We start from the raw sequence: 17,643 nt of genomic DNA, 5'->3' as shown, positions 1-17,643 counted from the left end.
TTTACATTTAAACATATGCAAGTCTGGGAAGCACTTGTGTATCAAGTTCCCACAAAATGCCTGAAAATACAGTACAACAATTGCTTTTGCAATACAGTGATTACTCATTCCAAGGTTCTCTCTTGAATAAGAAAAGCTGATATGGAAATGTAGCAATTATCACAATGAATTCACAGAAGTAACTTTCTCCTTGGCAGTAAGCTGTTGATTCAGCTCCTGTGATATAATAATCCCAGTGTTTCTTTAACAGAAATATTTCAGCCAGTGCTCTAATTTCCCATGTAAAATAGATTGCTAAAATAAAATTAAGCAAACTACTATTTTATTCTGTCCTCTGTCTTCACCATGTATCAACAGAAAGCTTAAACTAGAACACAGATCATCTCCTAGACCTTTCCTCCAGCTTACTTCACATTGCTGCTACAGAAAACTTACATCTTTGGATGACTGACTATCCTTCCTTCTTACCATAAAAACCTCTGAGGTAACAACTGAGGTGAGAAAATCCCTAATCAACTTTCTCTAGTGTGAAACTCTTTAAGTAGATTACACTATAGGAAAGAACAGCCTCTACATACAGATCTAAGCTATTTTGTCAGCTTGAGTACCAGTAACCACGAGAGCACTCAGCCAGGATGACTCAGGATTCAAAGTATTTACCTATCCTTCAGTTTTCTGAAACTATGTGACGTGAGTTCCATGCTTCTGAGATGGCCTCAGATGTTACCAATTTCAGAATACTTTTGCTCTAAATTACTAGGCAGTACCTGGCAGCTTTGCTTTGTCAGTATTGCAACAGAATCACAACATATAGGCATAAAAGGACTAATGAAAGGATTTATTTCTATTCAAAGGCAACTGAAAATTACACATGGTTGAAAACCTCACTAAATGTACTACAGTGGAATGGGATAGTATCATATGACACTGAAGATGACAAAATACCTACCAAAAGTTAAAAGCAGCTAATGATGAAACACACAGCTTAAATTTGGTGAAAAGTCATTTATAATAAATGATTAAAAAAGAAACAAAGATTACCTGCCAAACGCCAATATTGGCTGTGGGTTCTGCAAATGGACGCTTGTAAACTCTGCACATTTTTAAGGCATCAGAATATATCTCTGTGACATTGTTTAACACTGCAAAGACAGCAGCCAGTGGATAAACACACGAGAAAAGACTGACGTAGCCAAACTGTAAAAACAACTCCAAGTAATCATCAAATGTACCCTGGAAAATAGAGGAAGAAGAAAAAAAAAGAGCAACTTTTACCCAGAAAAAATACATGAAGATGTGCAATTAACAATACAGCTATAAAGATGGTTCCTCATGTCAAATCATATGTGTGAGAATGACCAGCAGTAGAAAAAAAGACATTCTCTCTAGTAATTTTTACAATACTAAACTATTCGAAACTTCTTAATATGGGGAGGCCAAGGCTTTTCCTTTTGCCTAATGCACTTTCTGTAATGTTCACTTATTGCATGAAGTATACACAGTAATTATATAAAAACTCACCCTAAGTTCCTGGCTATCCTATTGAAACAGCTACTGAACAAACAGTGTAGGACAAGAAAGCAGCATCATTCACGTAAACTGGCAGAACATCCTCCTCTTATAAACACAATGCTCTTATAAACACGCCTAGTACTTCAGACTGTCCAGGAAAGATCTAACCAGAAACATAGGTTTTAAACAGGCAACCCTTTACTAATACTTCTGCACATCTATTTCAAATGAGTTAAGTCACAATTCATTGCCTACTTGAAGGCTAAAATGACTAAATGTGGTACTGGCTTCTGAAAGGAACAATTAATGCAAACAAAAAGCCTCATTCTGGCAAATCCACAATGCATCTATCTCCTTATTTTTGAATGAAGAATTTGGGTACTTAAATGCTGATTAAGTATTCACATGTAGGTCTTTATGCATATTTACGTACTAATTTTGCTGTATTAATAATAGTTTTCTATGATTGCAGCAATTATTCATGAAAATGAAGAATAAACCAATAATTTCTAAAGAAAAGGATTGATTTTGTTCAGTGTGTTCTCCAAACAAAGGGTGATTAAATATCATAAACTACTTAAACTAAGATACAGCTATTTTGTATTCATCCAGACCCACACATTTTCTTCTCTCTCAAAATGAAATAAACAAAGCGACAAAATTATCAATAAAGACTTGACAGTAACTGAGATTAGTACAGGAAATATAACATTAGTTTAAGTTCCACGCACCACAGACATGATTTTCTAACCTTTCTGCTGATGACAGTTAAGTGAACCTATAGTGCCTACTGCTCTTGCTCTGGCAAACAGGCAGTAGAAGCCAACCAGCTCAGAAATCAACACATGCCATTCATTAGCTACATTCCTCATTAGAGCTTATTTTCACATCTCACATATGACCCGGCCTGCTCTGCAGGTGAGACCCTAAGGAGCTGTGTAATGTTTAAAATCACTGAGATTCTTTTCCACAGATATTTCCTGTATGAGCTCTGCATTTTAGCAAGGTCTTCATTCGGGACATTCATGCAGCATCACTCATTGGAGTGGCAGTCACACATTTGTCCCTGCTATCAGTTACATGTTTCAAGCAATGAGCAGTGAGTCCCTTTATAATTCCACCCCCCACCTCCACCCCCTTCTCCCCCCCCATTAACTGCACAGCATTTCCACTTCTTTCTTCTCATTTTCATGCTCAGTACCTACTGACTTATCAGCACAGCAGAGTCTGAAAATAAAACAGGCATTTACTTTTCTCCTACTTAATTTATGACACTTTAAGAAGGAAAAATCTGACAGGATGTTAGCTGTGCTGTTATCATTATTATCAACCTCCTGTTGCCGTAGCCACAGGAGCAATACAATCTATGGCATCAAGGAAACAGAATCAACAAAGTAACTCAGAATTCAAAATGAACTAGGAGAGACACGAGGGTGAAATGAAGACTACAAGTTGAAGCTTTTATGCCTTAATTCAGGTGAAGGGCTGGAGGGACACAAAAAGGGGGTAAGGGGACAGGACAAGGAGGGCAAAGATAGAAATTAGAATATTAAAGAGTAAGGGAAGAAAGGAAAAGGAAAGAAAAGATCTTGAAACACAGAATTCTGTCAACACTCCTGCTGAACTCCTCAGTTACTAAACATAGTCAAATGCTTCCCCCTTGTGACAGATGTAATTTTAGTAATACTCTTTTCTGCTGACAGCTCAACGCTTAGAAACAAGTGGTCTGGTACTGCATACTCATAAATATAGCACAATCAAAATATTTACACTGAAATTAAAATCTAAGGCATTGAATACACTGTATATTGAACTGAAACTGAGGCAAGAAGTGGGCAACTCAAAGGCAAAGTCATAACCCCACAACTGACCTACTGTTTCCCCTTGCAAAATTATTCAAGGTATGACCACACAACAGGTGCAGATACATCCGATCTGCAAGAAGCACTGGCCAGCAGGATTCAGACATCACACTGGCTTAGTATATGCCAGCTCAGAATCAGAAGGCAGCTCAGCTCTAGGAGGCAGAGCTTATTTGGTCAGGCAAGTCAATGCCTGCTGCCAATTCATAGCCCTTGGACCTGTGCTGGCACACTTTTGGGCTCCTCACTGGACTATGCTGATCTACCAGTTCAGACACTAAATTCGGGATTTCTGCTGTGCTCTCCACTGTAAGACAGTCATGCTCTCTGTCAATCCTCCTCCCCAAGTATAAAGTGAGAAATACCATCACTTCCAGTGGAATGTTTGTACAGTTATTCAGCTGCAAAGGTAGTATTTGACTCAGGCAAAAATACTCCCTCTTAGGCTATAGTTTAATTGACAGTTTAAACCAGTACCAGTGCAACAACAGCAACAGAAGCACCTCCTCCTCTCACCTTTTCCCCATGCCACACTACTCGTCCTTGTACCTTGGAAACTGGAGGCATGTTACACTCATCCCCTCTTCTGAGATAATACTAATTTAGGCAGCTCCTTATGCAGCCATTTCTTTCCCACCCCTTTGTACTGACATAACTGGGCTTATGCACTGTATCAGATTCAGTGCACCATAAAGCAGCACAGACTGAAAATAAGCTGCTGGGCCAAGCAGTTAGAAACACTTAGGTTGCACAGGCTATTGTGCTCATCAACTTAACTCTTACAGTAGTTTTATGTTGTCTTTGTGAACAATGACTTCCTAGTCCAGCACAGGAGATGGCCAGCAACAAAGCTGGGATTAGGAAAAGAGAAATGTGGAAGATAGCAAGTATAGCTGGGGCTATTCCAGGACTGCAGCATTTGTTGCGCCAGTGGAAACACTTTTGGGACCAAGCAAAAACAGGTGTAAACAGGCTCCAAAGAACAAGAAATCCATACTGATTGTTAAACAGAGATAGAGAAATAGAGAAGCAGAAATGGCTGACAGAAAGAATGACAAACAAAATTTGACATACATAAGAAAACAGGAGGTACCCAAGTCTTTCAGTAGAAGAAACACGCAGTTACATCACTGCTGCTTGGCTGTTTTTTGTGGTTTTTTTGTTGTCTGTTTTTTGTGGTTTTTTATTTATTTTTTATTTTTGTAGCCCTTGTAGCCCTTACTACTAGGGCTAAAAATAATTCAGAAGACAACAAATAGTGGAAAAAGATGACTGCTCCAATTGCAATGAAGGGCCTTTGCTATGGACATAGTAACCCATGTGTTGGTGTTTGGGTACATAATAAAGAGTACATAATAAATTCAGTAAGTAGTAAGAATTATAAGTTCCACCACATAAGAATAAAATCTAGGCACCAGGGTTTCCCTTGCAAGATATAATTTGGGCGCTAGGAGTCTACAGGTGTAGCTTATCCCCCAATGAATTGACAAAAATCATCTATTGCTTCAAAAGCAACAATTGCTATCACATTCTATAATGAGAAACAAGCAATTTCTTCTTCTGTTCTGCTCTTTGTTTCTGAAAAGAACATTATGACTATTGCCAAGAGGTCAAACTGTACTTACCACGCATTCAGAATTCCTTCTGAAATAAAATAGCTATTTCTACTCTACATTGCATTTAACAACAATTCACCTGAAACCGCTTTTTAACAGCATACAATCCAACAAACTATATATCCAAATAATATGTGAGTATATTCAACATACAAAATAGGTGCACATTTCTTTTTCCAAGTTGATTTGTTCAACCAATGACAGGTCCATATCTGTTTTTGGAGAATGAATGTGTTTCTTCATCTTCTTCACATGTCTCTTTTGGAGCCAGTAAGGAAGCAGGGATTCCGCGAACTGATTGAGGATCTGTGAAGTTATCAGCAAAGTGGCCAAGCTCTAAAGAAAAATAATAGTTATTACTAGACCTGCAATAAGTCTGGTTGTTTCCAATTTTGTGCGTTCCATTAACACTGCTAGTTTTTATACTACAACAAATGCAGCTGGCATAATAAAACTAGCAATAGCAAGTGAGAAGTATAGCTGCTCTAGTTCCCATTCTTTGTAACGCACTGAAAATAACTAAATAGTTCTTTAGATAATTAACTATTCAGTGGATCTTCATGTGTCATGAAACCAGTACAGAAAGTCCAATGATAGCTAAACACTTAATAATATATCATTGATCACTAACAGAGCTAAACAATGGACTTTAAAAGAATATGAACTAAGTTTCTTCAGTCAAGGGAATAATTACTTTTACTTAGTTTTCATGCATTTGAGTTCAAGCAGTATTAAGAACAGAAAGCTGATGTAAAATACCAATGACAAGTTATCATTGTTTCTATTTATTTTCAGTTTCTCACTGCAGTAATAAACTTAATAATGCTCCTATCCTCAGGAGCCTCTCAATAAGAACATTATAGAGAAAAACACTTTCTAATATAAAGGAAAAGAAGGGGAAATGAAAATTCTCCAGCCTAGTCATTGTGAGGGAGTAATCAATTTCTTTTCCTCATCGGCAAGGAGAAAAATGATTGTTCTATATTACCATGTTATCATTCTGCAACTGTGCAAGATGAACTGAAATATGGAGCTGTATTCATAAGGAAATTGTTACTTGTGGTTCATTTCACTTCAGGATTCTAGCGTTAAGCCTCCGCGAATCCGACCTGGTCCAGCCGGGGCCCATTTAACTACATGTTCACACCAATATGGTGAATAGCTAAATGGCATTTTATTGTGCGTGTTAGCGGTTTAAATAAGCCGCTATCTACTTCGTCTACACCCCTTCTACATATGCATAACCCCTTCTACATATGCATAACTCCTTCTACATATGCATAACCGAGCAGGGGAGGGCCTATCGCGTTACATCCCGAGTGTTCGTGCACGCCTAATACAACAGGAAATATAAACTTGACAACTACAATACACACATGTACACATTTAGAAAAACAACTGAAAAAAAAATAAAAAAATCAGTGCTATTTCAAGCAATCCTTCATTTGCCTAGCTGCAACATTGTTTTTAATGTTTGAGCAACTCACCTGTCTCAGAAGTTTCATATCAAACAACACAAAGGCAATGTAGAAGAGAGATGCAAAACAATTCAAGAAGTTGAACTGCAAATAAAAATATCTGTTGTTACTATGCAAGCAGAAATTCATGGCCTAAGAACCATCAAAAAGTTACTCTGGTTCCACACACACAAACCGCCCATTAAATTAAATTTCTTTATCACTTTTAAAACTACATCAGAAAAAATAATGCTAATCCTATTGATCCTACTCAGATTTTCATTAAACTACCTTAATGCCTTCCCAAAGCACAAGATACAATGTTGGAACACATCTCTTTAGATACGTATTACTGTTCTTCAATTTATGTCAGCTTTACGTTTCATCGGTTCAAGAGGTTTTATGACCAAGAAAAATATTCCCTACTGCTAAAATGAGAAATAAGTCACAGTATTGTACCTGAAAAATCATAATCAGGCACTGCAGTAGAACTTTTCTCAAGATTTACAGTACAGTCTCTTAGAATCAATACAGGCACCAAATCCTCTCCTATGCAGTTTATGGTATATACGTATGCAAACAAAAGCAACTTATTCAGAGGCCCAAGGTAAATATATGAATGCATACTATAAGTTGTATGCAGGCAGAGCAACGGACAAGTATACCCAGTCTCCCCCTGATTAGTTGGCTGAACGTTAGTGTAAATGCAAGTTAACATACAAACTTCTTAAAATATAGTATACCATGAAATGTTACAAAAACCAAAAGGAATCATTCCCAGTTGAAGCCGGGGCCACATCAATTAAAAAATAAATAAATAAATCCTTACATATCCAGAATCCTAATGAAAGAACAATCAATTCAAAAACAACAATAAACCTGTGCAATATAAAACAAGGTATCTATACAGCTTAGGAGTTACTACAACAACAACAGAAATCTTGTTTAATCACATTATTTGGCACTGAACAAAATTGAAAGTCAAGACAGGAATGCTACGAAAATACTAATAAAGTTTTCTTTACTCCTCAAACTACCTACTTACCACTAAAACCTTCAGAACTAAGTGATTCTGATATGAAGACTCCAGCCTGTGATTTTCTAAAATATCAACAAAATTAATCATTAGTAAACAGCAGAAGCACATACAACGTACTAAACACTGTTATACAAAACATAAACATTTTTTCCACCTAGAAATCATTTCAGTAGTAGTGTATGAGGAATAGTTCCTCCAATAATTTATAGCAAAAACAATTTATACCATCATTTCTTCAGTAGCAGCAATGGCAATGCACTGACCCTGCAATTTCCCTGGCTGCCAGCCCCCATACTCAGATTTTTTCCTATGCTCTGACAGTTCAGTTGCTTAAGTCAGATCTTAGCTGAAAATATGCCAGGTGGGAGACAACCAGATGAACTCCTCATCCTTTTCAGTCTCTTCTGAGAGTGCCCAGAAAAAAATGTTTTGATAAGGATGTGAAATTTCAGTCTTCATTATACGTAAAATATACACAAACACTATTGTAAGACAATTTTGTTAATGTTTTTAGATTTTGTTCTGTTGTCTTAGTGCCTCTATCCTCTGCAATGATGTATCAGTACACAGTGATGTATTCATCAAACTCGGGTAATGGAGCAAAGATATCTACTGCTAATCTCCAACCCTGATGATCTTACCTCTTCCCCTAGGCAAGCACTATGGTTAACATAGCCTCAGAAAGAGCTAATTCAGAGAAGGGACTCTGGCATTAGAGAGAGGTTGAAGAGAAAGGCATGACCATCCCTTCTGCTAGACTCAGTCCAAAATAAACCAAACATGAAACTGCAGTCTTCTAACACTCCAAATAAAATAAATGAAGATGGCCAAATCTTTTACCCCACAGTAAAGTAAGTCCTAAATATTCGTGATTCTGAATTATAATGTAAAAATAAGAATAATAAATAATTTTCTTACCCCATGATGTTAAGAATTCGGCAGCGTACCTATAGATACGGTTCATAATTTCAATCACGACAGCATATATGATACTGGGCACGTACAGCATCAAGCTGCTGAAGGTAGACTTATCTTCCTCATGATAATCCAGAGCCCACTGTTCCAAGTCAAAGTAAATCATCATCACATACAGTGAGAAGTACAGGCAAAGGCACACAAATGGTACGGACACCAGATAAATGCGTAACTGTCTCTTAATGCTTGAGTACACTGGTTCCTCCCTCCCAGTGACAGGATTGACACCCAAAGCACCATGGAAACCTGGCCTTGGTTCTTCAAACTGCCGCTTCATCAGCAGTGTCCCCCAGCGGTATGTCATCACAGCGCAAATCCGCTTCCAAACTTCCAGGATCACAGTGGACCAGAGCAGGTTGAATGTGGCAAACATTACGTATTTGTCATAATCTTCCCATGCAAACACATAGTAAGGAATTCCAATGATAGCCATCGGAATCAACGCAAACGTGAAATACTCTAAGAAGCCGAAGTAGAGAGCAATGGTTTCACCAAAGTAGGAGCGTATCTCATCTGTAGAGAAAAATCAATCCATTAAGATGCTCAATATACATATCAGTATAATAAATATCAAACTTGAATGCAAAATAATCCCTTGGCCCAAATATTCATTTTCTGATCTGTTTTTTTTTTTTTTTTTTGTTTCATTTCTCCCTCTTGTTCATTCCAAAACCAGAGAAGGTTATTTGTGTTATGTTATATAAACGCACATATATATTCAGATAGCAGGGAAGCCATATACCTCAACACCTACAGTATCCAGAGGAAAAGAAAGACTAGCATTCTTAAAAACAGAATCTATAAATGAATGGCTAGGATGACATGTAAGTTTTATATACCAAATAAGTGACACCTGACTTCTGAAGTTTCTCAGTGGCATATGTAGGCCTGGGAGCCAAATTTGTTTCAGTTTGCACAGCATTAAAAGAACTAGTGCTTCGCCACCCCTCGGTGAACTAAAAGGATAGTAAGATATACTGAATTCTTAAACACACCTAAAAATGCACTGAGGCTGAGACATTCCCTTCAGTAGGCAATCAATACATGAAACACACAATCATTCTCACTGAGGTTGTCCACTCAAGTGTTCTAAGGATTTGGATAGTGCAGTACTAATGGATATGACAGATATGCTGTCTCCAAGGAAAGCAATCACAGAATCATAACATGGCCTGGGTTGAAAAGGACTACAATGATCATTGAGTTTCTGCCCCTCTGCTATGTGCAGGGTCACCAGCCACCAGACGAAGCTGCCCAGAGTCACATCCAACCTGGCCCTGAGTGCCTCCAGGGATGGGGCAGCCACAACCTCTTTGGGCAACCTGTTCCAGTGCATCACCATCCTGTGTGTGACAAACTTCTTCCTAATATCTAACCTAAACCTCCTCTGTCTCAGTTCAAAACCACCCTCCCTTATCTTACTTCGAACAACAACAACAACAACAAAACAACAACTGTAGAGTATTATCCATCATAATCTAAAAATGCCTTCACTTACTAAGATTTAGAAATAACTACCGTACCAAGCTTAGAGTGCTAAAATCTGTTTCAATCTTTTCCTCCCTGGAAGACCAAGTCCTTTATCGTTGTATATGACCGGTTGATGGATGGTCGGACTGGATGATCCTGTGGGTCTTTTCCAGCTTTGGTGATTCTGTGATTCTACAATTCTATGATATTACTGCTACGTATTCATTCACAAAATATCATGCCCTGTGAGCTAACACTGTACATATATTCTGCATAAAAGACTAGTACATCAAAAGCTCATGTGCAATGCCAGAATATTGTTATGGCATGCAATTAACAGAAAACTGCAGCAGAAATTCATAGCTGCCACTCAGCTAAGTCTTTGAAAGCCAGAGGGAAAAGCAAACAAACAGAAGAATCAGAATGCCAAAAACTTTCTTAATTAATCAACAAATTATTACGAGTTTGAGTATAGGCCACTAGCATTTTTTCACACTCCACATGCACAACATAAAAGAGATCCCTAAGCTAATACCTAAACAACAGGGTTAATGAAATTTACTTTTAAACTTTTTTGTGTATTTGATGTCACTGAAAAAGAACTTCTCCTGTGTAAACAAGAGTAAAAAGCAGAATCCTATAACACAGTAGTCTGGAGGAAGGAAATATTGAGCCAGATCCTTAACCTCTATAAATTCACAGCATTAGAATTCAGAAGTTAACTCTCACCACACTATCAGATTAAAACTTGTTTTCATTTTGAACTTGCTCAGTGTTTATAATCTGTTTATAATCCACTCAACTGAATCTAGCAACCAACAATTCACACTTCTGAAATGCCTACAAATCAACACAATTTTGTGAACCCCAGACATTGAAGAGCCTTACTATCAAAAGTTAATTTGAAAATAAATAATTTTGGCTTGGTCCTCTACTGATTTGCTGATGGGCAGGGACACTTCTGTTAAAAGGAGACTGCTCCTAAGGTGGACCTGTACTGACACTGGATCAGCATACTAACCTGCCAATTTCATGTCCTGATCTCCTTCAGGGGGCTAACACAAAAGAGCAGGTGAAATTTTTAAACTAAATATTATAAGAGGGTCTTTGAATTGCATGCTCATCCTTCTCTGCTTGTACCAAAGGACTAAATAGCACAAAACTCAGGCAGCCACAAGAAAGAAAATCATTAAGAACTGAGAGACAGCAGCCTACACATCCTCTCAGGCTCCTACTTCACTCCAGAAAAGTTGCGTTGCCAGTCATCATAGCAGAAGAATAACCTACAGGCACTTAAGAATGACGAATTTGATGAAGTGACCTTGATTATGCATGTCAGCAAGTCCAAAAAGGCTGTAATCAAGGAACCATGTATGAAATACCTTCTTGGTTCCAAGAGAAGTAACAGCAAGTCTAAGTGAACTTCAGTCCACGATGACAAACAAAGCAACTTGGGCAGAAAGGTAATATTAGAGAAGGTGCACTGTAACAGGAATCTGGGAAGGTGACAATGTAAACTCAGTGAAATGGGAAGGCAACAAGGTAAACTATTAGTGGAAAAGGGAGGTGACAAGGTGAATTCCTAGTGAAACAACTGACTTCTTGTTACAATACTTACTTTCCACACAGGAGAATCACTTTTATAGAGGCTAAATGATGGAGTAGTAGTTGGGAAGGACCTTTGGTCTTCTCACACCAATTGTAGAGAAAATTCCTCCAGAAGAAACCCTGCACTTTATTTGTAGCAGAGTAAGTGTTCACATACCTAAAGGTTGATAGCCAATTTTGACTCGGCCATACCAGGTGTGTCGGAGCTTTTTCAGTTCTTCTCTGTCATGGAGTGGGAAAATCTGAAGTAGAATACCATTGGTCAATAATCTTCTCACTGGAAGGAAAAAGAAGTACTAGGATTCTTGCCAAATACAAGAAAGTTGATATCAGCAAATGGATTACATTACGTACTTACCAAAACTAAGGTTTTCTTGAATGACTAAGGTTTTTCTTAGATGACAAACAGTAATGGATAAAAACATGGCTATTAAAATGATATATGGATTCTAGAAGAGAAAACTGTCCCCTAAAGAACTGTAGCATCTCTACCAATACACTAGTTGGAGCTACCATAAAAATACTACTAAGGGCATGCTGTTTCCAACATTTGCAGGCCATAAATGAAACAACAAACATATGCCACACTACTACCATTCTTTACCCCAAAAAGAAGCAATAAACTTACTATCAATAAAACATTTATTCATGAACAGGAACACATTTATTTCAGTGACTTCTTGTGTCGATTTTGTAAAAAACAATTTGTTGGTGGGTTTTGGCGTGTTTGGATTTGTTTGCTGTTCTTTCGTGGGGTTTTTTTTGTTTTTTTTTTTTAATAACACAAATACTTTGGGTACCAACTAAAAATAATAGATAACATCAACTTACTTGAAAGTGTATTCAACTAAAAAGAATGCAAAGAAAGAATATCAGCCTCATAGGAAGACTAAGGATGGAATGGCCCTATGGAAGTCATCAGGTCCAACCTCCTGCTCAAAGCAGGTCCAGCTTAATTCAAGCTGTGCAGGATACAGTCCAATTAAGATCTAAAATCTTCCAGGACATAATTTCCACAATCTCTCTAAGATCCTGTTCCAATACTTGATTTTCCTCATTGTAAAGAATGTTTTCTTAATATCTACTTGGAATTTCCTTTGTTACACTGTACATCCATTGATCCTTGTTTCATCATTATGAAAATCTGAGAAAACAAGATAAATTAATAGTGTGATTTAAATCTTGAGAATTTATTTTAATTGAAGGAAAAATAAGGCTTTTATTCCCCTGTGAAGACTGTTCTAATTCAAGACACTGAGACACAGACAACAAACTACCTTGCTTACCAATTGATTTTCCTGGATATAGCTTTGCCTGTGGATATCCAGGGATCATTTTTTCATCTCTAGCTCTCAAGTTTTCAAGCTCGTGTTTGACGATATACTGACATTCTGACATCGTAAGGAAATTGTGGTTGTCATCTAAGTAAAAAAAGAAGGTAGTAAGAAATTGTGCTGCATAATAAGATAACTGAGACAACAAAAAATTATCAAAAATTCCAGTCCAACAAATACTTTTTAGCAAAACCTCCACTTTTAAAAATAAACATTGTAGGAAGAAGTTTTCAATAACTAGTACACATTTGCCACTGCATTTCTGACTACCCAAGTGGAATAAGAGAATGAATTTGAATACAAAAGAATTATGAACTGCTGGAGAGTGGGATAGTGTACCAGTAAGTACTAGATACTCTTGATCTGTTGAAAGACTCTCAGTTAGGTTTCCACTATTTGCCAGTCTCAGAATCTTTATATCCATTTCTGCTATACAGTTTCCAAAGTATTTTTCTGAAAACTGAATAAGGAATAAAATCACAGAATCATAGAATGGTTTGGGCTGGAAGAGACCTTTAAGATCATCCCATCCCAGCCCCCTTGCTATAAGCATGGTCACCTCCTTCTAGACCAGGTTGCTCAAAGCCCCATCCAGCCTGGCCTTGAGTTTTTCAAGAGCCACAGTAACAATCATAACACCATTCCAAAGGGTAGATAAACTATGAAAGATTTAATAGTGAAACAGATAATAAATGTACCCATATCTTTGTAATGATACAAAATGTCTAATAATGCTTACCTGCAAAATCTTTGAAAGTTTTTCTACTGCTGTATGTGAAACTTCTCATTGAGTTATCATTGCACTCCTTCACCAAACCCACAGTTTCAGCTCCCAGCAACAGCCTTAAGTGGGAAGCTCCAACTAGATAAATATTTTCATCTCCATTTTCTGTAACCAACGGTTTAATCAGTAGTTGTGCACCTTTGAAGTAAAAAAAGACAGAATATGGAACAGAATACATAAAAATTATACCTAAAGAAAATTGTATCATAACACCTACCATACCAGACCCAGTCATCAGAAGCACTGTATTATTACAGGGATGAAGAATTAAGGTTTCAACAGCATACGATATCCAGAACTTTGCAGGGTAACCCTCTGCCATAGTATTGTTTCTGTGGAAGTGTTTACTGAATATTAACTGTAACAGTGAGGACAGTCTGGATTTACTCCTGTAATGCTCACGTCACATCAGTCATCATTGCTTCTGCAGTCCCACTAGTTTTAAGAAGACCAGACCTCTGAAATAAGCCTCCAAGCAAGTTTGTAGTTAGAGATCCAACATCTGCACAAAGTTTACTGACCATCAGATGTCAGATACAACAGTCATAAACAGTGCCTTTCCAAAAGAAAAGAAAGAATTCTAAGGAATCACAAAAAAAGAGTTAACTAACTTTAATTCCTGGAAGTATATTGGAACACCAAGAAATGAAATATTCACTGTGTGAAAACATACAAGCTAGAAAAAAGATAATTAAAAGCCAACATGAATTTATCAAGATTAATTTGCTTCCCGCTAACCCAATTTTATTCTATAACATGAAGCCAAGGCTTGAAGGCAGAATAATAGATGTAACGCATCTTCATTTTGGTAATGATTTGGCAAGATTTACAATCTTCTCTTAGTCAACATGAGAAACACACTCTAGAAGATTGTCACAGAAAGTCACTAAAAATCTAAGTTACATGAGTTTACTCCTGTTTCACCACTAAGATGGAAGGATTCTAAACTTCAGGAGGCACATGACCTTAAGCCACTACTCCTAAATGATAACAAGCAACTTCAAAACTGAAGAATTGAATGGGACTGGCTAAACAGTAACTACTTTTATCATGAATCACATGAAAACTAATTTTCTGTCTGTCTGATGGCAGCCAATCTATTATGAAGTGTTACAGAAGACCCTGTTATACTCACCTCCATCGGCCTTTTTGTCCACTATTCTTTTAGTGAACCATTCTATGGTTTCCTTTTTGGTGCCTTTTGCAAGCTCAATTACTACCAGAGGCCTGAAGTTAGGCTCAAAAGTATCCAAGAAAGACCAAGTCTCCTTCATCTTTTAAGAACCTGCTAAGTACAAAAACAAAACAAAAATGGCAATACATATATATGTGATATCAGTGTAAAGAATGCAAAACTTCACTATAGTGAGCTACATGTGTCTGTGCTTAGCAAAGTGGCAGGTAACCATTTATGTGGGCCAACTGAATAGAGTACTATAAAGCATCTGAATAACCTCTCTGACTGTCACATAGCAATGTGCTACCAATCTTTTGGGACATGTATATCTCACTCTCCAAGTACTGAAACTGTTTTTGCTATGTATAGGAGAGAATTGGTTTTTAAGAAAATGAGTAAATAAAAACAAATAAGGAAGAACTATCTTCAAAAGCTCCAGCTTGCAACTTTCTACAGCATCATAATCATCAGCAAATGAAAACATTGACAGAAGATAACATTAGTCAAACAGTTATCTAAAATAAAGAAGCTTTTCCTGGTAATAATGCAAATACATTATACTTTTATGGAGCTACTTTCTCAGTTAATCCTGTGAAGCTTTAACCAAGTATTCCAAGGAAACTTAAAACACGTTCTCATACAGACAGGCAAATTATGCTCACAGCAATTAAAAGATTGGTTGAAAGTTATAAGCCAAGTGTTCTGTGACAAAGTTCAGTCATAAAGTGCAAAGCATCAGCACAGACTACTCACGTATAATATTAATCACCCGACTGAACTATGCAGTCAACACCATGCCTTCAGTTCTTTATAGGCACAATTCTACAGTGATAAGCGTGTAATTTTGATTTACAGCTCTGAACCCGAGCATGCAAACATTTAAAGAAAGTGCATTAGATTAATAAAATACTTTTAAAAGATTTCTGATGCAAATCTGTACAAGCAGAATGAGTCAGACAAAGGGAAATGCAATCAGTGTGATAAGGCACTGTGTAACTGCGGTGCCAGTGATTCACTACATCATCGTGACAAGTCATTCCACCTTACTGCTTCGCTGTTTTATATATGTTTATAGATAAAGATAATAACTGCCACACTGCATATCTCGACACTGAGATGCATTGGTAACTGGTGAGTATTGTGGACCTTAGAGGAGCACTTCTGGGTGTCCCAGCCACCACAGGACCCACGCCAAGTTGACTTCCAGCCTGACAACGGCCTCTGCATGCACACCGTGCTGTCTGGAAGCTGGCTCCTACAATTATCCACAATCCCTGTGGTCAGTGCAGTGAGTGAGCAGGACCTGCTGTTAGCTATTGCAGCCTTACTGCTACTGAAACAGAGGAGCCCTAAAGCCCTCTTTAAACCTGCGCTCGCAATGTTGATGCCACAGAGCTGGTTTGATTCAGCACATGCAAGACCCAGCACTGAGTCAGCGGGACATAATGTAGTAGTTAGCTTGAATTAGTGCACACAAGGCCTCGCACAGACTCGGCGGCACACCTACTCTCCTACTTTGGCACATCGGAGCTCACACAGACGGGCCACCAGCCCACAGCCCGGACAGCAGCGCTGCCACCGTGCCAGGGCAGCCCAGCAGCCCTCTCCTTCCCAGGAGCCGCACACAAGGCTCTGCCACACGCACCCCCTCCCGCACAGCAGCCGCTTAAAGGCCGCCCCCAGCCCCGCCCGGACCCCCGGCCCGTCGCTCTCCCCGCCCCGGGAGCCTCCCGTGTTGGGCGGCCGGGGGAAAACAGGCTCCTCCCACACAGCGCCGGCGGTAGCGGAGCGCCAACACAGCCCCACCACCGGCACCCCACTCACCGCCTGATCGCGGCGCCACATCCGCAGGGCGGGCCGGGCTCCGGGAGGCGGGATCCAGGCCTGGGCCGGCCCTACTCCTCACGTTGGCGGAGGCGGTGCTGCCCGCCCTGACCGCGTGTACCCGGGAGCGAGGCCGGAGGCGGCTCTTAGCGGCCCTTAGCGGCGGTGATGGGACCGTTGGTCGAGCGGCGGAGCTTTGTTAGTACTTAAAAAGATTAATCACTTTTGAGTCGACCGTGTACTTGAGTTTTCTTTGTTTGAAATCTGACTCCAGCGCATCACATCAGAATCCTCCCATGTCTCTGTGGGATTTAGTCTCTGCCTTTTAGGAGCTGTATGGCGTTCTTGGCCTGACATCTGCTCTGACACACTGGAGCTTTCAGAGTAACATTCCCTAGAGAAGAGAAGGTTGCGGGGTGACCTCATTGCAGCCTTTCAATACCTGAAGGGAACTTACTCCCAGGAGGGGAGTAAACTCTTCGAAAGGGCTGACAATAGCAGGACACGGGGAAATGGTTTTAAGTTAAAAGAGGGAAGATTTAGGTTGGATGTTAGGGGGAAGTTCTTCACTAGGAGAGTGGTTAGGCCCTGGAACAGGCTGCCCAGGGAGGTTGTGGATGCCCCGTCCTTGGAGGTGTTCAAGACCAGGTTGGACGGGGCCCTGGGCAACCTGATCTAGTAAATGTGTATGTTTGGTGGCCCTGCCAGGCAGGGGGGTTGGAACTACATGATCCTTGAGGTCCCTTCCAACCCGGGTCATTCTGTGATTCTGGGATTCCATTACCCAATTATTTTGGCCCTGTGCATAGAGTCGCTCAAAACCATTTCCTTTTCTTGTGGTAAAGTCGTTGTTCCGCTTGATGAGGTCATTTAATGTCAACGTTCCTTGATGGTCCAGCTGTATTTCTCAAATGCCATCTATCCACTAGGTGTCAGATTCTTGCTGTGCAATGAATTCTTACCAGTACACTACCAGCTTTCTAAA

At 39.1% G+C, this 17,643-nt stretch overlaps 1 protein-coding gene across 2 annotated transcripts in view; it reads right to left on the bottom strand.

The window, feature by feature from the left end:
- The window catches only part of ANO10 (anoctamin 10), a 102,742-nt gene extending 85,958 nt beyond the window's left edge, over positions 1-16,784 (bottom strand). The window contains exons 1-10 of one of the 2 annotated variants that reach the window (XM_015853937.2): positions 16,659-16,784; positions 14,793-14,942; positions 13,613-13,795; positions 12,826-12,960; positions 11,697-11,816; positions 8,405-8,974; positions 7,493-7,548; positions 6,478-6,552; positions 5,144-5,326; positions 1,042-1,233 (exon numbers count right to left, since the gene is read on the bottom strand). In XM_015853937.2, the coding sequence (XP_015709423.1) occupies positions 1,042-1,233; positions 5,144-5,326; positions 6,478-6,552; positions 7,493-7,548; positions 8,405-8,974; positions 11,697-11,816; positions 12,826-12,960; positions 13,613-13,795; positions 14,793-14,931 (1,653 nt within the window). In that variant the 5' untranslated portion in view covers positions 14,932-14,942; positions 16,659-16,784. Of the gene's footprint in view, positions 1-1,041; positions 1,234-5,143; positions 5,327-6,477; positions 6,553-7,492; positions 7,549-8,404; positions 8,975-11,696; positions 11,817-12,825; positions 12,961-13,612; positions 13,796-14,792; positions 14,946-16,658 lie in introns of both variants that reach the window. The other variant, XM_015853936.2, reaches the window with a different exon arrangement.
- Between the last annotated feature and the right edge of the window lie 859 nt (positions 16,785-17,643).

The sequence above is a fragment of the Coturnix japonica genome, chromosome 2 (genome assembly GCF_001577835.2).
Source record: "Coturnix japonica isolate 7356 chromosome 2, Coturnix japonica 2.1, whole genome shotgun sequence".
In the NCBI taxonomy this organism is placed as follows: domain Eukaryota; kingdom Metazoa; phylum Chordata; class Aves; order Galliformes; family Phasianidae; genus Coturnix; species Coturnix japonica.
Note: the sequence above shows the minus strand (reverse complement) of the source record. Positions and strands in the feature narration are given on the sequence as shown.